General features: G+C 27.2%; 4 protein-coding genes across 4 annotated transcripts; 3 read left to right on the top strand and 1 right to left on the bottom strand.

Moving 5' to 3' along the window:
* Nucleotides 1-1,039: 1,039 nt before the first annotated feature.
* Nucleotides 1,040-1,660, bottom strand: LOC149062435 (uncharacterized). The gene has a single exon (XM_089215325.1). It carries the CDS (start codon nucleotides 1,658-1,660, stop codon nucleotides 1,040-1,042), a length of 621 nt encoding a protein of 206 aa, XP_089071451.1.
* Nucleotides 1,661-9,403: 7,743 nt separating this feature from the next.
* Nucleotides 9,404-23,168, top strand: LOC149062432 (uncharacterized). Its single transcript, XM_089217838.1, has 3 exons — nucleotides 9,404-9,631; nucleotides 21,428-21,587; nucleotides 22,432-23,168. The coding sequence occupies exons 1-3, from the start codon at nucleotides 9,466-9,468 to the stop codon at nucleotides 23,006-23,008; spliced, it is 903 nt and encodes a 300-aa protein (XP_089073964.1). The 5' UTR covers nucleotides 9,404-9,465; the 3' UTR covers nucleotides 23,009-23,168.
* On the top strand, nucleotides 11,617-13,776 carry LOC149062434 (uncharacterized). The gene is made up of 5 exons (XM_089221830.1): nucleotides 11,617-12,038; nucleotides 12,860-13,052; nucleotides 13,148-13,270; nucleotides 13,346-13,501; nucleotides 13,577-13,776. The coding sequence occupies exons 1-5, from the start codon at nucleotides 12,018-12,020 to the stop codon at nucleotides 13,774-13,776; spliced, it is 693 nt and encodes a 230-aa protein (XP_089077956.1). The 5' UTR covers nucleotides 11,617-12,017.
* LOC149062433 (uncharacterized) lies at nucleotides 13,955-16,024 on the top strand. Its single transcript, XM_089217839.1, has 5 exons — nucleotides 13,955-14,087; nucleotides 14,189-14,424; nucleotides 14,491-14,650; nucleotides 14,726-14,869; nucleotides 15,887-16,024. The coding sequence occupies exons 1-4, from the start codon at nucleotides 14,036-14,038 to the stop codon at nucleotides 14,842-14,844; spliced, it is 567 nt and encodes a 188-aa protein (XP_089073965.1). The 5' UTR covers nucleotides 13,955-14,035; the 3' UTR covers nucleotides 14,845-14,869; nucleotides 15,887-16,024.
* Nucleotides 23,169-25,273: the final 2,105 nt, after the last annotated feature.

Here is a 25,273-nt window from a genome sequence, read left to right as displayed (position 1 = left end):
CTTACACAGAACTTGAACATTCAATAACAGAAAGCATCGATTTTAGTAGATTTTAGTATGTATTAAATTTTTTTTTTAAATTTACATGTAAAAAAAACATTGTAACAGTCAAACATTTTTATTTTATTTTCTATTTTTATATATAAAGTATTATCAATTATATTATAATTACAAAGGTGCGGTTTTTTTTCTATTAAATGGTTTTTATTTTATTTTCTAGCGTAATTTATATAAGTGTTAACAGTATAATTATATTAAGTTAATTAACACGTTGGAGACGTAGGGAGTCACCGGTGACACCCAACTAGTTTTTTTTACTGAACGGCGGGTGTCACCGGTGACTCCCATATAATTCTTCACTTAAGTAAATTTCCTAAAATGAAAATGCAATTATATTGTAAGTTAAGGCCAGAATCATGTTCACTACTATATTATTAAGCTTGTGTTAACCCTGTCAGTGATTATAATGAGTCGAACTTGAGATATTTACTATTTTAGAAAAATTAATAATCTATGCATTTCAGGTTATACCTAAACAAATTTAAGATACAAACCTATTGTTTTGGTTCTAATAATTAATTTTGATAGTCATAATAAACCTTTGGGTACTCATATAAAATTACATAAACATGATATTCAACATACCTGACATAATAATAAACTGTATACAGATACTAGGTAGTAGGTAATAAAAGTAAATTGCTTGTATCTTTACAAAATACAAGAATATTTTAAATTAAAATCCAATTTGTTTTTTATAAAATTTTTGCAATTAAAATAAAAATAAAAACAACTTATCACAATCAAAAAAAATATAACATAACATAAAATTTATATCCTAGCTATAAAAAAAAAACAATTAATAAATGAGAAACACCTTATAACCATGTAAAGAAAATAGAACAACATAAAACTTACATCCTTGCAATAAAAACAATGTATAAATGAGAAACAACTTATAACCAAGTAAAAAAAAATATATAATAACATAAGACTTATATCCTTGCAATAAAAAAAATTATATAAAAATTGTTAGTGACTAATGTTTATGTTGAAAACAATGTAAACAATATGGTTTGTCACAGTCTTGGCAAATTGTTGAAATCATTTTGCATTTTTTCTTGGATTCTGTTGGGCCCAATGTCAACCTCAGATTTTCATAACAACCTACACATTTCCTACGTTTTTTTCTGTTTGAATTCCCAGATTTGCCTTCCATCTCTATCAAGTTATGTGGTCTTTTTACAAATTTTGGAGAGACTGATGGAATTGACAACTTTGAAGAAATAACATCACTAAGTAATTCATGAATGAGATTTTCACGGAATTTTTTTTTTTGCATATTACTATTATTTGTAACACTTTTATAAACGTTCCATGCATTTACAACTGCCGTACCAAAGAGAAACTCAAACGCAACTTTATGGTACCACCGTATGGTTTTTCTAAGAACATTATGGTAGCTAGACATTTGATCTGAGATATCTACACCTTGCTTGAACCTATTGTAAAACAATATTGCTTCTGGTTTCTTTACATTTTCACCTAATCGATTTTTTTTACCTGTATCAATTATGTTTACAGTATGTTTTGTAGTTATGAATCTAACGGATCTTTTATCTTTCCAGTGACCAATAACTATACCATTATCATTTTCCATACCAATTATATCACATTTTTTCAATTTTTTGTCATCTTTCATTACATTTTTTGGAGTGTGTTTTACATTTTTCCTCAGTGTTCCAACTAAATGTGTGTTTTGATTCAGTTGGTCTTCAGCAATTTTCATATTATTATAATAGTTATCAGCGACCAATGTTCTTCCAGTGTTTAAATATGAGTGCATTAAGGTTTTTACAACAGTATTACTAACTCTTTCATCAGATAAACCTGGCTTTTTCATTTTTCCTTCATAAACAATAGATTTAAAAGTATAATTTAAAAATTTTTACTCCATATTTAGATGATTAACCTGGTAAATATTGTTTGAAGACCAAACGACCTCTAAATGGTACCATTGATTCATCAATTGCCACTGTTTCACCAGGGGTTTTCAACTTTTCAAAATTGTTGTTCAAAATATTAACTAGAGGTCTAATTTTATATATGCGGTCTGTGATGTCAGCTGTAGCATTATTTTGTTTATGAAAAAATCTTAAAAAATCTTTAAATCTATCTCTAGGCATTACAGATTTTACAAATTCATTTTTGTATAGGAAACTATTTGCCCAATAATCTGCAATCGTTGGATATTTTACTAAACCCATGTACAACATGATGGTAAAAAAATTTAATAATTCATCAAGGTCTACATCTTTCCAATGAGGTTTTTTAGTTTTAGCATTTTCATTTGTCATACTTACAATTAGGTTTAATAATTCATCATCAACAATAAAACGGTAAACATCTGAAGCTCTTAGATTTAATTTATTACTAATATCTGAATGTATTTCAGTATTACCAGTATATGGAAATTGTTTAAATTGTTGGCCAGATATATTCATCCAATTAATATTAATGCCATCAATATTATTAAGTTATTTTGGAGATGTTGATGTATTATTAGGTGGTACATTTTTGGTGTGAATAGTTCTTCCTCTAAACCCCCTTCTCATTCTCATTCCTCTACCTCTAGTATGAGCTCTTGACTATACTGGGGTGGCTACTGTATTTGTCAAATCATCACACTTATTTAGTGAACTATCAGAAAAATAATCTGAACTAGATTCAGAACCAGAAGGTATATAATCCGAAGAAGTAGTTGTGGAAGTGGCTGTGTTTGGGGAGTAAATAGTTGGTTTACCATCACTTACAATACTGTTTGACGTAGTTGCTACATTCTGTAACGCATGATAAGTTATTATTATTATTATCATCTTCAATGACATCACTAGTCAGTAAATTATTTTCATTTTCAGACTGTGAACTGTTTTCATCTAAACTTTCAATCTTAGTATCTTTATAGCCAATTTAGTACCTTAGTAATATCCATTTTTACAAAATACCTTAATATTATTATTATTATTATTATTAGTTACATAATATAAAATAATTTTTGTAACACTTTGTCAATTGAATGTAATCATAATTGTAATCATAATATTCATAATAATCATATTATTTCAAGTTGAGATAGGAATTAAATTATATTGGTACTTATCTTTATTACTTACTTAATTAAATGTTAACTTACTGTAAGGTTAAGTAAATTTTTAATTTCAAAATATCATATTCTTTTATATTTGTATTTAAGTTTAAAGCTATAAAAAAAGTTGTAAATTAATTTAAAATACATTTTGGATTAGAAATAAAATTTTTAAATTGCATGTTTAATTTTATTTAAGGGCATATTTTGATATTTATTGTGCATATTTGCATGCATTTTTTAGTGTTTTTAAGGTCATAAACATCCTAACCCTAATAATAACATTAAATGTAAATTTTACAATTTTAGGATATCGAAGAGGCTTTATCGCCTAATGTTTCCAAACGACCATCTATGTTAAACTACAGAAAACAAAGTAGACTCACATTTTCAAAATGCCAAGCATTATGGAATAAGCAGAACCGTTCATCATAAATAGCTGATATAATTAAAATGGATTTGTGCGTTTATTTAAAAACTCCTAATTAAACACGTTGGAGCTGTTGGTTTGATTCAACAAAATTTCTTCTTTTGCATTTTAAAAACAGTACTTCCAAGTTCACTAAAGAGTGTGATGCTTTCAAATTAAATCGGTTTTCTAAAAATGATTTTTAGAAGAGTCAGTTGTAGTTATGGAACCATTGTGCATTTGCCTTGATGTGTTGCAAGGTGAAAATAATATGTATTTTGGGTTTTTGTTGCCTTCTATTACAATACTCTTACAAAAATATGATGATATCGCTAAAAAAAATTTAATTTATTGTGATTCTTTAGTTAGTTTGATTAAAGCAAACGTGGAAAAACGTTTCGAACATTTTTTGACTGATCCTTTTTTATTATCTGCAACGGTTTCACATCCGTTTTTTAAAACCATCTGGCTAACCGACAATGATAAAAAAATAAGTCATTATCATTTTAAAAAAAATGTTGTTTAGAAATGTTTGAACAGTCAAATTTGCCTGAATCTGAAGTATCTGATAGCAATATCAGTGATGATGCAAATAATTACTTTAATTGGTCTGAAAATAAATCAAAAGTGGATCTTTCATTAGATCAAGAAATAACCAGGTACCTATTTGTTTAAGTACTTTTGTAAAAGTTTTACGAAAAATCTTAATATATTGAATGAAATGCCCACACTTAAAAAGGTATTTTTTAAATTTAACACACCACTTCCTAGCATTGCCGCTGTAGAACACATATTTAGTATTGGTGGTGCTGTTTTATCGAAAAAAAGGGGTAAGATGAACGATAAAAATTTTGAAAATGTATTAATGTTCAAGTGTAAAAATCAATAAAATAAAATATACAGTAACTATAATACTATTATAATTAACTATTAATTAACAGTTTGTTTTTTTTTATTGTGTTTTATCAAATTAATTCTTTTTTATTATTACTATTTACTATTATTATTTAATAAGCATAAATTTGGCCATTGGCTTAAAGTAGTTGAACAGTTGTAATGTTGTGTAATTAATAGTTATGTTACTAAAATACAACCTAATGTTGATTATTATTTTTTTTCAGCTTATAAAATAATAAATATGTTGCTAGGTTAGGTTCTTGTTATCAACAAGTTATTTAAAAAATAAAATATAATATATCAAAATGTAAAAATGTAGCTACTATTGATGGACGTATAGAAATTATGACGGCAGAGCTAAAATAAATGTTTGTGCGTTAACCCCTCTCCTAAGCACCCCTTTAGCTAATGGTTATTTACTTCCTGTAAAACAAATTAAATTATTGAACGTATAAATAATGTATGGCTTAAGTATCTTTATATGTTTGTGGCTTAACGCTTAGATAATATATTTTATTGATGTTTTTTGTTACATATACCTAACTATATGAATAGCGTTAAAAAAATACATTTTTATTTGATGGTAAAGAAACAACACATTAATCAAGTACTTTGTGCGACTGTCTGAGAGACGAACTTGAGTACATCTTTTTTTTATATACTATGTTATTTACAATACATACTTGAAGATATGTTCGGTTGTATATTACGTACCTACATAATTTATAAAGATATGGGAACGAACTAAAGTGGACTTATAATGTTATAATATGGTCTGTGGCCTAGCAGGGAGTAGGCGTCTGCTGATCACTACATAGGTATCATATACGAAACAGCGAATAGGTACACAATGCACATGTACAATATAATATAAAATATAATGAATTTGAATTCTACCATGCATCATCTATACCATGACCCGGATGTTGTATTAATTTTATTCTATTGAAGTGAACTGAACAAAATATAGTAAATTGTTTGCTCGGTCTTATATTATATTTTAAAAGTGGGTACTATAGATACATATGATGACAATGAAAGCGGATTTTGGCTTAGGCGTCACTTTGTCGTTAGCACGAAACTACATAATATACATGCACCTACCTACCCATTGTAATACAATATAACGCATTCAAAATCGATCACTTACTACCCTTGCCATGACCAGGAGTTTTTTTTTATTATATGATTGCGTGTAACTACTAATCCAACCCAAAAGTAATTGTTTGTTTTGTTGTATGTACCATGTATACGATGACAATAAAAGTGGACTTACGATCTGCACCCTCGTGTTACGATATTTTAATAGGTACTGTCGTGTGTCGTCTGATACAATTTATACTTTATACTTTGGTCAATGTTATTATTTTAAAGTGTTTCAATTTTTAAAATGTAAAAGTGTTTAAGTTTTAAATTATTTAAAGAGTAGTCATATTATATTGAAAATTAAAAGCGAAGAACCCGGTTCTTGAAATGTATTTTACTTATGATATCAATAAAAACAGTAGTAAATGTAATGTAGTGGGATGTACGAGGTATATATATCTGGTAAACATGCATCGAACTTGAAAAAACACATTTTTGCCCTACACAAAAATGAGTACAAAGATTTAACGGAGGCCAAATTGTCTAAATCTGGTGCTCGTATTGAAAATGTTCAGTTACATGATAAAGCTATGGTAAGTAATGACTAATAAATAATTATTATATAAATATTAAATATAGTAAATTATACATATTATTAATTATGATGTATTAATATAATTTACTAGAGATCCAGAGAGAAAAGATAAAATCATCTACTTAATATTTGTCCTTTTAAATAAATTGTGTTTACTTTTTCAGTAAATGTGTATCTGTTATAGTTAAAACATGAAATCCGTCTTTTTATTTTTAAAGAGAAAAATTGAACAGTCATTATTGTTACAATTTGTCAAAGTTAAAAAGAAATCTTTTCGTATAGACATGAACCAACAGAAATTATTTGATGCTTGTGATGGGTTAGTGATAGTTAATGTGAGACCTTTTAGCTTGATGCCGGATTTAAAAAAATTATAAATCTCATCCTTGAAGCATTCGGTACAGATAATACTTACTATACATTACTCATTAGTGTATTTTAAATTTTGTATAACTACCTATTTAAAAGTAATATATTATAGGTGCTACTTAATCTATTTATTATAAAAATGATAATTATATTTAAATGTTTTAGGTATATCTATTAATTCTCAAAAGGGAACATATAACATTGACGGTTCTAGTGTATGTGAAAAAATTTCAAATGATATGAAAAATCATAAGGTTTCTTTAAAAATTGATGATGTTACACGTCACAATAGGTCAATTATCGGTAGGTTACAAAACCATTAGGAAACAAAACCATTGTTACATCCCGCATTCTATATTAGATAAGTACCTATATGGTACTTTGTCAAATTTCACCCTTTATAACTATATTTTATCTGTTAGTCATCTGCGGACCTCACCCAACAGTGCATTCCACCAACTAGCCATTAATTGCTATAATTAATTCGAGGAATTTGAGACATTGGCAATAAAACACATATCATAGTATATTGACTATATTGTGTGGCGTGGACGGGAAGTGAGCTATTTCAATCACTGGGGACATTTGCGGGATAGCAGCATTTTGCCAAATACTGAAATTGCCTTTCCGTATGAACTACACATACTATTTTTGTCACGCCTCCATGTTCATCGATCATTGCGAACCAAAAGCATGAATCTATATACACTATGCAGCAGTAAACCTATTCTTATAACACATTCATTTAGACAGTCATTGTTATGCACAACACATTTTAATAGCAAATATTTTGTTTTGTTTGAAGAAGATATGGACTATAGTAATTTGGTATTGATTGATTGAACTATGCAAGGTATTATTAGGCCGTTTCGTACACACCGATAAAATCGGAACCGGAGTGAGCGCCGGTGCCGGTACCGGTTGTTCTCTTTTTTTCACACATACCGGTAAAACCTAGACCGGTGCCAGATTAATTTCACATACAACGACGAAACCATATTAAACAGTTTTTGTATTCACTAAGGTGAAGTCATGTTAAGTTATTTTCTCTGTTGTTCTCAATTGAAAAGGTACCTTTTATCTTTTATGGATTGTCGCCATTTTCCACTCTCTAGCCAAGAAATCGAAAATCGTATTTTCTTTTGTTGTATAATGTATTGTAATACAATCCCGGGAACATGTAGGTATGTTTTTTTTTTTGTTCGATGTCATGGCAGTGGCGTATTTATGATTTTTTCTAGGGGGTGGATGACAATAGGGGCGTAGCCCCCCACACCCCCCAACAACACAACAATGAATTAATTACTTTGAATTACATATAAATATTTATTATTATAATATAAAAAAATTTATATTATTACATATTAATATAATATAAACCATATCAACCATAAAACCGTGGCCACGAGAAATGGAATGATAATATCAAAAATCTCTGTTATCGTATATAATCTTATGATAATATGATATCATGTTTAAGTACTGTTATTTTCACGAACCGTTCTTCGCAGGAAAAATTGTTCGTATGATCCATTTCCTTATCACACTTATACCATGGTAATGACCACGTTCGTGGTTATTATTTAAAACCGCATCACTTATCACGGTATTATCATAGAACAGTTGTATTATATCAAGGTTAATATGAATTTATATATTTATATTAACCTTGGTATTATATATTGTATATAAATTGTGATTGTAGATTTATTAATTGCTGCCAAATGTCATGATTTTGGCGAGGAAATATGATTTATACGATTACCCATCTATGTATGGCCTGTTTTACAATCATAGTTTAAACCTCGGTTACGCTTGAACCACTGATTTTATCGGCCGAATTCGGTGGTTTAACCTGAGTTCAACTATTGTAATACGGGCCCTAATAATAAGAGCAATAAGAGGATAGTCAAAGCTAAGCCTATTCATTGCATTGTATCTTATCACAATATTAATTGGGTCATAAAAATAAAAGTAGGGCACTCAATAATAAATTGGAGATTTCGGGGTTATTGGAAGATCGCCTATTTTAGTAGTGTACTCCTTGTTAGTAAACTTTTCTTGTTTAGCCAACGCCGACTAGTAGATTTTCCGGTTTCCCAATTTTAAGTTTTATTTTGAGATACAATTTTTTTATAAATTAGTATATTATTTTTAATATGTTTTCCTGTGAGGTTAGGGTGTTATTATTTGTTTAGTGTTTTCAAATTTTTTTTTTTTTTTGTTCAAACATTTAATAAATGTCAATAATATTATTCATCAATAATTTATTATTAACAAAATGTCTGTGAATAAAATGTTGTCTTGGGTGTTGTGCAGTGTACTAAACCAAGTAAACCATGAAATATGAAAATACTAATATTTCAAAATATAATATAATATTGTGATAAGGATGTGATAAGAAAATGGATCATACGAAAAAAATTTTCCTGCAAAGAACCGTTCGTGTTATTTTCATAGAAAATAGAAGATAATAAAATCTATTATCTATGGTTATTTTATATAACAAAATGATGATACTTTTTTTGTTGATAACTGAAACTTATCAATTAATATCTGTACATTAGAATTTAATAATTAGTACATAATATTGTATACAATATCAAAGAGCCATGGGGGCGGATCTGTCCGCCCCCTTAAATACGCCACTGTGTCATGGCTGATTTATGGCGTTCAGAACAGCAAAGAAAAACAACGTAAAGGTATGATTCCTATGTACGCGTCTAGAGACGCGCGGCGACGCGGCGCGATTTAAATTTCAGCCGCGCCGTACTAGATAACGTATTATTAAATTAAACCAATTCCTACAGCAACCGCTTGGCCGCGCGTCGAATCACGCAGCCGCGCGTCGGCGCGGTTACTACCGCTCGGATAGCTGTCAAGACGCGCCGCGCACTTAAAAGCAAATTTTATATTTCAACTTTTTGTGATTTTTTCTTAATTATTTTGTGTTGAAAATTTAAAATGCCACCAAAATCACAAACTCAATTTTCTGTGGAGGATGACATAACACTGGCAGAGCTCGTAAGCAGGCACCCTAGTGTTTATGATTTAAAAAATGAATTTTACAAAAACCTAGGTGTAAAGGAGAGTGTTTGGACACAGATAGCCGAAAAAATGGAGAAGAATGGTAAGTAGTTAATAACTTGTCATAAGATAGTTAATTTATATTAATAATAATAATAATGCTTGTAATAATGATAGCAATAAATAATAATAATATCTACTTCTACTAAAAACAATAGTATTGATATTAAATAATAATAACAAATATTAAAAAACATGGATATTGCACACAGTAGTATATCTAAAGGTATTTTTTAAGTACTTTATAATATTATTATAAGTTACAATTTATATACTAGGTAGTACAATATTATCAAACACTAACTTTCAACATATTATATTTTATTTTAATTTATATCAATTTGTCGAACTTGTTGATTCTGCCATATAACAGCTCCTTGTGGACTATTGAAGAATTGTTTAAATTCGTCTCTGACATTGAATCCATCAAAATTAGCGTATCCTCCTGATCTAGAAATTGAAATCATATTCCTAGATGGTGGCGGTTCATTTGCATCAAAGTTGTAAAAACAATTCCCTGTATTTTCTAAATATCTATCACGGAGAAGGTTATGAAGACAGCATGATGATAATACAAGATAATCTACAGTTTCTGTTTTAAGAGATATAGGTGTATAAAAGACTCGAAAAACTTGACTTAAAAGTCCAAAACTATTTTCCGACGTTCTTCTAGCACGTGACAATCTGTAATTAAAAACCGTTTTTTCGTGATCATTCCGTGCTTCGATTTTTGTATATGGTCGCATCATATGAGGTTCTAGACGGAATGCTTCATCCCCAATATGTACATACGGCAATTTTTTATTTGTATTGGGCAATATTTCTGGGGAAGGAAAATATTCACCAGTCTTTATTATTTCGGAGATACGGCATTTGTTGAAAATCCCACTGTCCCCTTCTTTGCCGTATGCACCAACATCCACAAATATAAATTTACAATTTGCATCAACGATTGCAAGAAGAACAATTGAAAAAAAGTCCTTGTAGTTGAAAAACAACGAGCCACTTTTTCCGGGAGCAAAAATTCTTATGTGCTTTCCATCTATGGCACCTACACAGTTTGGAAAATTCCATTTGATCCAAAAATCCATAGCTATTTGTTTTAGATTTTCTCTTGTCGGAGGTGGTAATAAAATAGGTGTTAGTCTTTCACTTAAACTTTTTAAAACTAATCTAATGATACGGGTTATGTAACTTTGCGAAATTCTAAACGAAAACGATAGTGATCTAAAAGATTCACCTGTTGCCATGTACCTAAAAAAAAATATTAATACAATAGATTTTAAAATTTGTATTATACATCCCTGTGTGCAGAATGATGAACATTAGTTCTCGGCGATGGTCGTTTTAACTCTAAATCGTAACCTCGCAATTAGACTTCTATAGTATATTAAGGATACATTTTAAAATAATTATTAATAACGTTTGGTCTAAGAGACATTTTAATTATGTAAACCATAGGAAGTCCCAAAATATATCTCGCATACATGTACAAATTATATTTATTTGAAATTTAACTTCTCCATGTAGTTAATAATGTGCGCTAAATAAATGTTTGATATAATTTTAAATTGTATAGTTATAGAGAGGTTTAATTATTCAATGTTAATTTCTTAACATATAATTAATATCACATAAGCATAAGCTATAATAGGTTTCAAAATTAATCTCGTATACTAGTTACGCGTAGGAACATTTAGTTCCAACGTCTCCAGGTAGGTGCAAGTATTATAATTTATTGAACTGGGTATTTTCAAACTATATAAATAACTATATGTTATATATTTATAAATTATAAAAATAATTTCAATTGATATTAATTTTTCAACTTCTTTTGGAAGTCACATGTACTGCATCATCACGGTACAATATAATAACGTATGGAAATTTTGCGTGGTATTTACTATTTATATTCATATATAGTTTATAAATATATGTATAGCTATATTTATAAATGAGCGGGTTTAAATTTGAAGTATTTATTTTTATACATATTTAATTTATTAAGATTAATCATTTATTGTCATTACCGCTGTGGCGCTGTTATCAGTTGTTTTGTCATATTTTGTCGTTGCATAGGCGCATAGTGCATAATTGCAGGTTTCTACTTGCTAGGCTGCAGCATTCTGATTTTATACGACATACGTGTCTCAAGTCACAACCATAATATACATACATAATATATTATATATTTTATTTGTTTATGTATACTTATCGTGTACTTATTCGTGTGACGACGTGAGTAATATTTTACAGTTGTTGTTCGTTATACCAATTTGTATTTTGCAAATTATACTATTTGTACCTTGCATCCCGTAAATGCAGAGTGCCTAAGTGCGTATTACGATTTTTTTACTGTTTAATTTCTTTATTGACTATCCGTCAACTGTCAAACACATTTGTTCATCAATACAAGAAGCAGCATTTCAATGGACCCAGTAAAGAAACAGGTAATATTAATAACCATAATAATAGCTATATTTAAAATCCGGCGAGTGCATAATAAGTTGGGTCCCTCATTTTGCAGGTGATTTTTGCACCTCAACATAGAGAGATAAAATTATATATATTTAAAAATGAATTAATGTAAAAAAATTTAACTCTTCTACTGAATTGTGCCAGCTGTTATAACTAAAATCTTTTTAAATATTACCTAATATCTAATAAATGTATACTTAGTTCTTCTACTGTCCTACCTACTGATTATTTTACTAAATCAGTTGGCTTGGTATGATATTTGTCGTTAAGTAGGTACCTATTTAAAGAAGCATTTAATATTATGTACTTTACAATGTTACATATAAACCTTTTCAAATAGGTACGATGCAAATAAAACTTATGGAATAAATTTACAAATCTAGTTTGGTTTTGGTGCTCAAGCAAATATAATTTTTTTTTAAATCTTAGCATATCAGCGTTTTAAAAATGATGGCACAACAATTAACCTGCTGAAACAATTAGTTTTTAAGTTATGTAGTTTTTTAAGGAATAATGTAGGGTTGTTAGGTATTGCAACTTATCTAGGTCTACGTTATTATATAATACTATAATATATACAGTGATGGGTATACGATATACTGGTTATAGGATATTGAAATTGTGATATACCAATATCTAAAATATTTAATTTTAACAAAGAATAGGTACTCAAATAAATAGTAGTTGACTCCAGGCTTTAACTGTTATAGGTACATTAATTCATGTTTAGATATACCTTAATGTACATGCTAACTAAACATATAATTAATAATTTTAATTATAAAACGTTTAGTGGCAAATAGGATTTTTTGAAGATGAGAACAAATATTCAGTTTTACCAAAAAATTGGATATATAGTACACAAAAAGGTGATTTTTGTAGATGGCCAAGGAAACAGAGAGTTACAGATTTAATGCTAATAAAAGCAGATGAGCCAAGTATGGATTGGTTATCTTTTCCCGTCAATATAATTGGTGAAAGTTATGGTATGTTTTAGTATGTTTAAGGTTGTATATAGGTATCCACCTAAACTTAATTGTTTTATATTATTCATCATGGTTTTTAAATATATAATATATAGACTCTTATGAAAAAGCAGCACTTAAAGAAAAAGAAATATTTTTATCAGAATCAGAAAGAAGTCTAGGACGAGGAAAAAGAAAGAGAAAAGAAGTTAAAAATCATCATGAAGATACTGACAGTGGTATGAATGATTTATTGTTTAGTACCTACCTATGAATTTAATGAAATAGGTTAACACATGCAATTTAATTTTTAGACAGTTCTGATTCTCCCATAAAAATTATTCCATCAACATTTTCAAGTAAAAGTATTATTCCTAATAAAAACCTCAGTGTATTGAACTCAAATTTGATCTCTAATGAGCCAACTGTATCATATAGCCAGATAAACACAACTAGTTGCAGCATACCATGTATGTATTATCTTTAAGTAATACAAAATGTAGATTAATTTATTTTTCAATTAGATAACAATCTATTATTTGCAGATGCAATTAACTCACTGAATGAAATTGATGAAAATTGTCATATGTCTAAGTTAGAATTGTCCCAAACACATATGAGTAATGCAAACTTATATGAAAGTACCAGTACATCAAATGTTTTTCCATCTACGTCACAATGTTTTGATACAATTGATAAGGAATTGGTTTCTATTTTTGATAATCCTGGAAAGTATATTTGTTAATTATCTATATTTTTTAATTTAATAATATGATAACTGTTTTTTTTTAAATACCTATTCATCAATTTATTTTTATATTGCTAAATTTTTCCATTACATTTTTTCATATTATTATGTATTCAAGTATCAAATAAATCATAAAATCTTTTACATAACTAACTTTTCAATAATATTATTATAATTTTTTTCTGTAGATCAAAGTTATAGTGAACAATTAAACTTGAATGAAACTTCCCAACAAGAAACTTTAAATACTCAATCAATGCGAGATTCATCAAATATTGCAAACCATAACACAGTTTCAGATAAACTTTGTAATGAATACTACATAAATATTTCTATTCCTATTTTAAATCAATTTAAATATAACCATATCAGAAATTTAAATTATTTATTAAAATTTTATTTTGGTTAGCTGTTTTAGTAGAAACCGATGAAACGATTCTCCTAAAGAATATTTTCAGTTATATTAAAAGACTTGATGGACGAATGGATAGGATCGAAAAACTTTTGGTAGAATCTCCAGTTGGTCCACTTAATAAACAACCATTGGATGATACTCTTTTTTCCATATTCCCTATTAATGACTTCCAACATTTATTGAAAACTGATGAAAAAGTCAAAAATGAAGAGCAGTTTGAAAAGAAAATGGTATCTTAATAGTTTCTTTTTTTTTTTTTTTAATTTTTCTCATAAATACATATGTTTGTTTCATAGGTAAATTTTGTATCTGCTATTAGTGGTAAGAACATAAAAAACTTTGTCAAACGTATTTTACAACGTTTATTTACAAACGAGCTTTCATCAAAATGCTCATGGACTGGATTTCGAAACAATTTCCGTCTTGAGAACCTTAAAATAATTAATATTATGAAAGGTAGGTACCTAAAGTTGGTGTTTAAATCCAAAAATAATTTTATCTTATTTCCAAAATATTGTTTGTTTTTCACAGAAATAGGTAGAGTTAACTTTAGTTGTACTGATGTGGTTTTTGAAGAACATGTCAAAGAATGGTTTCGACATGGTAATCAAAGATTCATTAGAGAGAAAACAATAAATATATCTAAATAATATTCAATACTCTATAGTACTCATGGTGTGTATAAAATTATAGTCCAATACATTTTATAAATTTTACACTCTATTAACAATAGTTATGTATGTACTTACTATTCATAAATATATATTGATTGTATACTTATTATGTAGGTAGTATAGGTAGCAATAGCACATACATTTCTTCTAAAAAGATGATTAGAACAAATATTAATAATTATAATATAATCTATTAGGTTGATAGGTACTTATCTTATACCTACTAAACAGATTGTTTTGCGAGGTTTTTTTTAATATAATATAAATATATTTGAGTATACGAAAACCTACTAAAATATTACTGAAAAATGATGTACAATTATATTATTATTTAATTATTAATATGCTAAAATGCTTAAATAATTTATGTTTTGCACAATAATTTTATTTATTGAATTTAACTGAAAATAAAATAAATATATAATGACTCAGTATATAGAAGATGTTAGTTACAATATGGTATTACATTACAAGCTACGTAATTTTTCATATCAGAAATTTATTATTTATAGTATATTTTGGGTAGGTATTATAGATGTAAAATATTATTTTTTTTTTCATCTCCATAGTTAAGTTATTTTAGAATAAAAACACTAGAAATATATTAAGATTTAAAATAACAATTTTGATTTGGTTTTACAATTTTGATCTTGCCCCTGGTGGGATTTCATCCTGCGGGCGCACTTCCCTATTTATTTTAATATGAACCATATATTTATATACTATTACTATCTTTGGCAACCTATGAAGTGTGAAATTTACTTAACCAACATAAAGAACAAAAAATTATATTTAAATATTTTTATATTTACATGTAAATTATGATATAGATACCGATCAAGTTATATTCAATTATTATATGATTTATTAGTAGGTTCAAATACATTAGTTAGTAGATAGTTATATTTAATATTCAAGTATTATTACATATATTTAGCTTGATCCCTACTTATATTATACCATAATTACTATACATCCTTCTTGATTATTAATTATATAATCTACTGTTTAATTATAGTTGAAAAAAAGAAAAGAAATTCATGTTATGTCGAGAAGACAATTTCAACGTACTATTCTCACAAAAAAAATTAAATGTTCTAATACACTTGAAAAGGACTCAAGTTGTTTAAACATAGAAGTAAAACTACCAGAAGAGGAATTTTCAAAGAACTTCTCTTCCATTCCAGTACCAACATTGTTTGAAGATACAGCAGTGACCGTATGTTCAATTAGCCTTTCAAAATCTACCTCAACTAATTCTACAGAAATACATCCTACTACTGTATGTGTTGATGAAAATTTCCCATTATGTGATAAAGATTGTGACAAAAATATTTCACTAGAAAATAAATTACAAAATTTAATTTCTAAATACCATGTATCGCATAACTTTGTAAATGACCTTTTAATTATTTTAAGATCAGAAGGTCTTAAATTGCCCAAAAATTCAAGAACTTTATTAAAAACTCCAAAAAGACATGATATTATTAGTATAGAACCAGGATCCTATATTCATATAGGTATTGAGTTCATGATCACTCCAATTTTAACTAAATATTTTGATAAATTAAAAAATACTTCGATAATTAAATTAAGTTTAAATATTGATGGTCTTCCTACAACAAAGAGTTCAAAATCCAATTTTTGGCCTATTTTAATTTCATTTGTTGATATACATGAATTATCTAAAGAAGTTATACCAGTTGGAATTTACCATGGTAAATATAAAAAACCAAATTCAATATCTGATTTTTTAAATCCATTCATTTCTGAAATGGAATTATTAATGGCCAATGGTTTGAGTATCAATAATAAAATTTTTTTTTTAAATATTAGCCAGGTAATTTGTGATGCCCCAGCAAAGGCTTTTATTTTGAATGTAAAGGGACACAATGCTTACCATAGCTGTAATTCATGTATTGTCGAAGGTGTTTTTCTAAGTAATAGAATGGCTTTTCCTGACTTAAATTCTACTTTACGAACAAATATTTCATTTCATAATCAAAGTGATGAAGACTATCATAAAGGCTTTTGTCCTCTAACCAAATTCAATATAAATATAGTAGATAATGTGGTATTAGAATATATGCACAATATATGTTTAGGGGTAATGAAAAGATTATTATTATTTTGGAAAAAAGGCAAAAAACCAGTTCGCTTTATAAATGATAATATTTCAAATGAAATTTCTTCAGAGCTTATTACTCTTAAAGCATTCTTCCCTAAAGAATTTAGTCGTTCTCCTCGATCTTTAGAAGAACTAGAGTTTTGGAAGGCGACTGAGTTTAGATCTTTTTTGTTATACTCTGGCCCTATTGTACTAAAAGGTAGATTGAAAAAATCACTCTACAAACATTTTATGGTATTACATTGCGCTATTAGACTCCTGTTATCGAATGAAACATGTATTGCTTACAATGATGTTGCCAATGATTTATTAAGAAAATTTGTGATAGAGTATTCCTTTTTATATGGTGAAGAGTATATTACATATAATGTTTATGGTTTAATTCATATGGCACATTTTGTAAAAATACATGGATCATTGGACAAATTTAGTGCATTCAAATTTGAAAATTGTCTACAGAATATTAAAATGTCGTTGAAAAACTCTCGTTTTCCTCTTCAAGATGTATACAATAGAATAATAGAACAAAAAAACATTGAGATAGTTGCATCAATTGTTAGTTACCCAATTTTAAAAAATGAAATTGATTATAATCTTTTATCTCATCCTGATCCTACAGATACTCTTTATGAAAATATAATTACTGAACATTTTACCGTGAGTTCTGTAAACAAGAAAGATATGTACTTTTTATTGAAAAACAATGGGATTATTTGTATTAAAAAAATTATAAAAAGGGCTAATGGAAGTATATATTTTGAAGTTGTCCAGTATAATACAATCCCATTTTTTGATAATCTGTTAGTGTCTGATATTATTGGAGACTTTTATGTAGATACATTTAATGAAACAAATAGTTTTCTTATTAATATGTGTGATATTAAGCATAAATGTTTATTTTTTAATATTTCTAATGTAAAAGCAGTTGCAATTACTTTGTTACATGATCTTTATTAAATAAAATTATGCTTTTACATGAATAAAATACTGTTGTTTGTTATTATTCCTATATACTATATGTTTTAATGTTTTATGTTAATGGGAATAATTAGTGTAGATTTTTTTTATAATCTTACTAGATCCTTATATAGAATTCTTACATTTATGATTTATTATTAAACTATAATTTCTGTTATGGTCATCATCACTTGTTACTGTATGTTAATATATTTATTTACCTATCTATAGTTATAGCCACTGAAGATTTAAAAATAACATAAATCATAATTTAAAACAAAGTGAAAAGGTAGTTTATTTTTTTTTATATAAATTTAACTAAATTTACATAGGTATAAAAATTAAATAAGTCAATATTTATTTTTAATGCTATATAAGTAGTTGTTTAATTATTACAAACAATATAAATAGTTATTCATTATTAAATAATGAATAAATAAATATTTTATTATTATTTATTCATATATAAACTTTATATAATATATATCTAAATTAAAGCATGGCCATAAGAGGTTAATAATGTGATATCCATGTGAATATAAATGTAAGCATTTAATAGATTTTACATAGTTGTTTATTCAACAGTAGAATATAACTACTATTTGACCATTGTTGTTACTTAAATATAATTACTATGTGAGTTTATAGAGATGTTTATAATACCTCTTATAACTTAATATTGTATTAATAACATCAATCAACCTGGCGTTTGGCATACCAGGTACATCTCAAAGAAGTAAATAGGCATTAATTTAGAACTTCACATTACAAAAGAGAAGTCTATGTGATATTTATGGCACTAATTTTTGCACACAGGGGCATATATGTAATGCACAAAATATTTAAATTCTAAAAAAAATTAATCAAATTGGCTGCCAAAACTGTGATAATATCGAATTAAACATTGATTATTTCTTAAAAAATCATGAAATTGTTATATATATACATTATATATATATACCTATATATTATGTTACTCATTACATCTTCATAAGTCTATTTTCTCTTTGGATTTTACGAAATGTAGAAACTTAAATAGGTACCGAGTCTTTATAGATAATTAAAATGATTATACTTAAAGCTACACGATAGGTACACCCTTAGTAATTGATACGCGTAGGTGATTACTTTAACTGTATAGGTATCTTATCGTAAGTAAAACTATACTGCCCTTCACGTCTATATATCGCATTATGTACAATACATTATATTAGGTACCTATATCTAATCGGTAAACAGAAATATTTGGATACTCATTTATTGCTTTGATCTTATCTATAACACTTTTATTTGTATTTAATTTGTTAATATCTAATTTCATGACAATGATAGTCCAGTACGTCAGTACCCTATAGATATTAAAGAACGGGTAGGCCATGGCTATAAGCCTATAACAGCATAACATGCCGGAATGAGGAAGAGAGAAAGACTGAATTTTATCATTACCTCTCATTCTGGCAGAGGTCTTATCATAAATTATGTACAATAATTACATACATGTATATACATTTATGTTAAGACCTCTATATTTTTATGTTCGTTCCCGTATGATAAGCATAAATGGCCTATTCATTTTTTAAATTTTTAATATCTATGCGGTACCCAAACAAATATTGTATTTAACTTTAACACGTCATACAATTTAACCTACTACTATATTTAAAATCAAATGAATAATATTAAATAGGTACCTTTGATAAAAAAAACACACTATTTTCAACAAACCTCATATTTAATAACAACACTAATATATAAGCATTTAAAATGTGACACAAATACAAAAGTTTTTTTTTTAAATTACTGTAATTACAGACAGATTATATTAAGATAGGTACATAATATTATAAATGCCAATTATCAAGTGATTCGTTTAATACAAACAGTTATTATTATCTTTTTAAAATAATTTCAAGGCATTATAAAACAACGAAATTGTATTTTTTATCGTTATAATTTTAAAGTTTTTATTTAAAATTTAAGATCGAAGGTTTTATTTTTGGAACGAAAATAACAAAAATTTTTACATTCATAATCAAAGCAGAACATTTTTTTGAAGTGTTTTAAATCATAAGAAATCGAATTTTAGATGAGTGGTTTATTAGTAATTAGTATATTAGTTATAACTAGAGTTCGGATTTCTATGCGATTGCATATGTTTTCCTCTTCACATTGTGAATTTTCGTCAGTAATCTTTACGAATCATATAATAGTTTGAAGTTATTGGTAAATTTTTTTGCATATTTCTACATATTTAATGGTTATTGCGTATTTTTGAATATTTTTATGAAATTCAAAATCTATATTGAATAATGAAAAGAAATTTAAAAAAAAAAGCGGGAAAGTGGATGTCGCTTTGCTGTACAGTAGGTTACTGTAATGGATGAAATTAAATTTGAATCCAATGATATTATATCATTGTATACGAAAAACGATTCTGAGCGAAGACGGTTTATCTGTCTAGGATATATTATAGATTATTAAAAATTTTCAAATCTTAGATTTAAAATAACATTTTTTTATGAATTTCTAGCTTAAAATAATTTGAACATTGCCGTAATTTTTACGCATTTAATCAAAATTTGAACTTTAAATGCTTATAAAAAAAATCGTGCCTATATATTTTTAATATTTTTTAACTGCTATTGTTACAATGTGTTAGAAGCCTTGTATTAAATTTTCAAGTTTTTCTGCCTAACAAATACATTTTTATCGATATGAAATTTAAAAAAAACTAATAACGATCGAAAATTGCAAATACCTATGAATAGTTCAACTTAAGTCGAAATTTTGAAAATTGCATGGTGGATAGAATATACTTATATAAACATTCGGTGAAAATTTCATGTATCTATGTCATTTGTTTTAAAGTTACATCAAAAACCAAAATCAATTTTGTCGAAAAATGAGTGTGCGTAATATTTCCCGTTTTTCCCTTAATATTTAGTTTGTTTTCATTTGTTTTCACAGTCGTCTTCACTAAAAAAAAAAAATAAAAACACACATCATGATAAAATCATATAAAATTATAAAATATTGTGATGTAAATAATTGAAATGGTCTTGTATATATTGTATTATGTTTTATTCATTTAAATAATAAATAAAATTTAAAATATATATCAATTTACAATACCTTTTTATAAGATTTAAATATATAAATTTATGTTATAAATAATTTAAATTTAATTGTATATTTGTTGCATATTATATTCTACGTATTTGTATATTTGTTGCATATTTTTACGATTTTTACTATGTATTTTTACTATGTACTTTTTACTATATTTTTACTATTTTTATATTCATAATATGAAATGGCATATTTTGATACTATTTAGTGCATAAAAATCCGCGCTCTAGCTTATAACTTATTAACTTATAAGAATTTGAAGTGGAGTAAGTATGGTACGCGAGGGTATTTAAAAAAAAATGTTTTAAGTTTAATTATTCATAATGTTGAAATTCTAATTTTTAGTTGATGATTGTAAAAGACGGTGGAAGAACATGAAGGACACATACAACAAAAACAAAAGACAACGAAAATTAGGAACTGGATCATCGGCAAAAAATAAGCCAACAAAATGGGCACTGACTGATGTATTATCCTTCCTCGATGTTGTTTCTTACGAACGAAAGTATGTGTCGTATCTTATAGTTATTAATCTAATTATTTATCATAAATTAAATAGGTTAGGTTTAGGTTAGGTATTAATAAAGTTATAAGTGTTAGCCATTTGCAGGGCTAGGATTTGTATGCAATAAAAAATTGTAAAATATTCATTTAAATTTTTATAATTTATAATAATTTTTACACACAAAAATATAGTTACAAAAAAAAATGTATTTATTTATTTAAGTACATCAGTAATTATTGGCTATCTTAATAAAATATAATTGAGATTAAAAATTAAAAATTATTTATTGATTTTTACATGCATATTTATTTAGAAACAAAATGTATAATTCATAATTCAATAGTGGAAATATGTATGTGTTACATGCTACGCGATCTCATATTTTTTTAAATACCTATATACTTTTATTAATTGTGTGTTAACCTTGTCTAACTATTCAATTTCTTATCACATGTCCGTATAGGATTGTGTTTATAAAAATACAATTTATGTTTGAAAAAAAACCAAATTATATACTTTTATCAGTTTAATTACTACGGGCTCAAATACAATAAATACGATCATAATAAATATACAAAAATATGCATTAAGCTCAATATATACAAAGACATAACAGAATAAAAATAGTCGCAATTTCATCAGAATAATATAAATTTTAGACATTACTCACAAAAACTCCATTTGGACGTAGGTAGCATAAAATAAACTGCTGTTGCATACAAATCTGAAATCCTAGCTCTATAGTGTATACTTCATAAATAAAAGTATTTTATGCTATAAATTCATATTTTATAATCAAATAAATATTATATTAATATTCCTATAATTTATTTGATTTTTTCAGAGGGTTGTCTAATATCCCAACAGCGACTACTATTATTACCAGTGAAGAAATAAACAGCGAAGAGGAAAATAATGTTATAGTAGACGATGACGATTCACGGTCGGATTTGAATGTAGAACCACTACAATCTACATCTCAAATAGAGTTGGACATGGAACGTAGTAGAACTGGTGAGCCAAAATTGGCGAAAAGAAAACTGCCAAATGAAAAAATACGAAACACAGAAATACAAAAAGAAGATCTAGCCGCATTATTTTCCAAAAGTATGGAACAAAGACAACAAATGTTTCTTGCGCTAAATGACGAAAAAGAAGATCCAATCGACACTTTTTTTAAGTCAATGGCACAAACTGTTAAAACATTTAACCCTAATTTAAAAATTAAAGCTAAGACAGAAATTTTTAACATTATTACCAAGTTGGAAATAGAAAATATAAATCCTCTTACATCAACACAAAATTATCAGGTTCCGTTTGAAAGTTCAAGTTTTATTCCAGCACAATCTCAACACTTTTTTTGGCCTAGAGAAAATATATTGCAGTCTTCTAATTCAAATTATCAAACGGCACAGACATGATTTGGTCAAAATTATACTTACAACGCGTCAATGACACCACATAATGTACCAGAAACTCAGTTTGGAGAAAATATTGAGCGACAAGATGACAATCTATGATAATTAATCGATCTGTATTTCTAATAGGTATATGATTTTGTATAATAGGGACTCGATTAGTTAAACGACTGACTTATAAATTTTTCATATCTGAATTTTATTTTATTATATTTTATTTAAAATAAAAAAAATATTTAGATTTTAATGATAAATTCGTTTCGAGTGATTTGGAATAAAATAAGACATATTTCATTTTATATATGTTTACATATTTAACTTACCTTAAAGTAACTGCAAGTTTTTCAGCAGCAGTTATTGGCTCTGGAACTTTAATGCTGGGACTTGTTTTTATGTCTTCTTCAATCAAGTTCAATACATAATTGAATTGGCCCCAATTCAACCGAAAAAATTCCCGAAATTTTTTACCGTCTCGCCACAAATGTCTCTCAATAAGTATATTTAAAAACCCTTCGGTTTTTCGCGACAAAAACATCAGATGGGCATCGTTTTTTTCATTTGTTAAAAAATAATTCACTATAGCCTCTTCTTCTTCAGCTTCATGCAAAAGAAGAAGTTTTAAAAACTCTTTTTGTTTTTTTGTCTTGGGCATATTTGACTAAAACAAGTGTTATTATAGAAAAGTAGAAGAAACACACTTGCGACTAGTTGCAACCGTTAAAGGTACACTGAACTAAAAATAAAAGTCTACTCAGTGATCACTAGGAAATGTTAGTATAAGCTCCCTTACTAAAATAGAGTAAAATTTTGATTGGTTTTAAAAATATTATTTAAAAATACAATATTTATAGACACCACGCCATACCGCCGCGCGGTTGTATAGGAATCTATATTTTGGGCGCGCGGTTGGAAAAACAACCGCGCGGCTGAAATTTAAATCGCGCCGCGTCGCCGCGCGTCTCTAGACGCGTACATAGGAATCATACCTTAAGTTAGTTCTGCCGGATACCAACGGAATCATGCACATTTTAAGAAACACAATTATTCGTACTTACGTTTTCAACTAAAATATTTAAAATGTTCGTGCAATATTGCCATATTTCTAAAATCTTACGCAGTGTTTGGGAAGAACGTCGTTCAATAACGCGTGTTCATACTTAGTGAACGATTAACGCGAACGTTACTCGTTTTTTCAAATTGAACGTGAATAAGATGAATGGCGATTATATATTATTTTAACAATTTTTGAGACTCATAATTCATTTACAAATAATTAATAAATATGTTTAAAACTTATTGATTAATTGTATTTTATAATAATATATTTTGATTATGATACTATGAATATTATGAAAATACGAATGAAATTAATTTAGTGATGAACGACCTAATCAACAATTTCATTATTTTTTTAGTGAACGTTCCGAATATTAAGTTTAATTTAAAAAATGACTAATTTATAGCTTTTTATTACATTCGTATTTTATACCTACATGATTAGAAATCTCAAAGCCTCAAACTATAGTTCTTACGTCTTATGGTTGTCTTTTTGATACACCACGTCATTCATTTAATACTACACCCTCTCTATCATGTCGCATACATTTATGAAAGATACAATGAAATTCCGCGTATCTACTGAAAGCTAATGTGCATTCAGATCAATTTCATATTAGTATTAGAAAAATTAAATTTACACTGTATTTTTTAATACTTTTTATACACAAAACCTTTTTCAGAGAAAGCTATAACCACGAACTAAGATATATCTTAGTTCATGGCTATAACTAACTCATTAAGCATCACACATGGAAACTAGTATGGTAACACAGTTTCTCAGTGATTACAGAGTCAATATTGTTAACGTAAAACATATCAACAACTATATGAGCTCCATGTAAAAAAAAAAAAAAAATAATTTATCTTAATGGTTTGATAAAGAACTCCAATTTTTTTTGACCGACTAAATCAAATAACAATATCTTTTCGAATTTGAAAGCTCAATAGATAAAAAAATCTAAAACATTTTCACGATTATATACTCCAGTCCAAAAGTAAAAATGTGTAAATAGTCGTTCTACACACTCAAACGCTGGTTCTCGCGGTTTACCAAACATTGCATTATTATTCATATGTGTTAAGCATACATATAAAAGGTTACTGACCCATTGTAAAATTAAAATGATATAAAATAAAATAAATAAATAAAAGTTTATTTGTATGAAGAAAATATATCATATAATTAAATGATTCCCATTACTTAAAAAA

The sequence above is a fragment of the Diuraphis noxia genome, unplaced genomic scaffold (assembly GCF_037042655.1).
Source record: "Diuraphis noxia isolate RWA-SAM2 unplaced genomic scaffold, SU_Dnox_SAM2 contig0001, whole genome shotgun sequence".
In the NCBI taxonomy this organism is placed as follows: domain Eukaryota; kingdom Metazoa; phylum Arthropoda; class Insecta; order Hemiptera; family Aphididae; genus Diuraphis; species Diuraphis noxia.
This window is presented reverse-complemented; position numbering and strand designations above follow the sequence as displayed.

What these genes read in the sequence shown, in the direction of transcription:
- LOC149062432 (XM_089217838.1), top strand. Translation starts at nt 9,466, where the DNA reads ATGCCACCAAAATCACAAACTCAATTTTCTGTGGAGGATGACATAACA. An exon ending in CGAAAAAATGGAGAAGAATG is followed by an intron (nt 9,632 to 21,427) that starts GTAAGTAGTTAA and finishes TCTAATTTTTAG; the next exon opens with TTGATGATTGTAAAAGACGG. An exon ending in GTTGTTTCTTACGAACGAAA is followed by an intron (nt 21,588 to 22,431) that starts GTATGTGTCGTA and finishes TGATTTTTTCAG; the next exon opens with AGGGTTGTCTAATATCCCAA.
- LOC149062433 (XM_089217839.1), top strand. Translation starts at nt 14,036, where the DNA reads ATGCGAGATTCATCAAATATTGCAAACCATAACACAGTTTCAGATAAA. An exon ending in CACAGTTTCAGATAAACTTT is followed by an intron (nt 14,088 to 14,188) that starts GTAATGAATACT and finishes TATTTTGGTTAG; the next exon opens with CTGTTTTAGTAGAAACCGAT. An exon ending in AGCAGTTTGAAAAGAAAATG is followed by an intron (nt 14,425 to 14,490) that starts GTATCTTAATAG and finishes TTTGTTTCATAG; the next exon opens with GTAAATTTTGTATCTGCTAT.
- LOC149062435 (XM_089215325.1), bottom strand. Translation starts at nt 1,660, where the DNA reads ATGGAAAATGATAATGGTATAGTTATTGGTCACTGGAAAGATAAAAGA.
- LOC149062434 (XM_089221830.1), top strand. Translation starts at nt 12,018, where the DNA reads ATGGACCCAGTAAAGAAACAG. An exon ending in TATAATTGGTGAAAGTTATG is followed by an intron (nt 13,053 to 13,147) that starts GTATGTTTTAGT and finishes TATAATATATAG; the next exon opens with ACTCTTATGAAAAAGCAGCA. An exon ending in TCATGAAGATACTGACAGTG is followed by an intron (nt 13,271 to 13,345) that starts GTATGAATGATT and finishes TTTAATTTTTAG; the next exon opens with ACAGTTCTGATTCTCCCATA.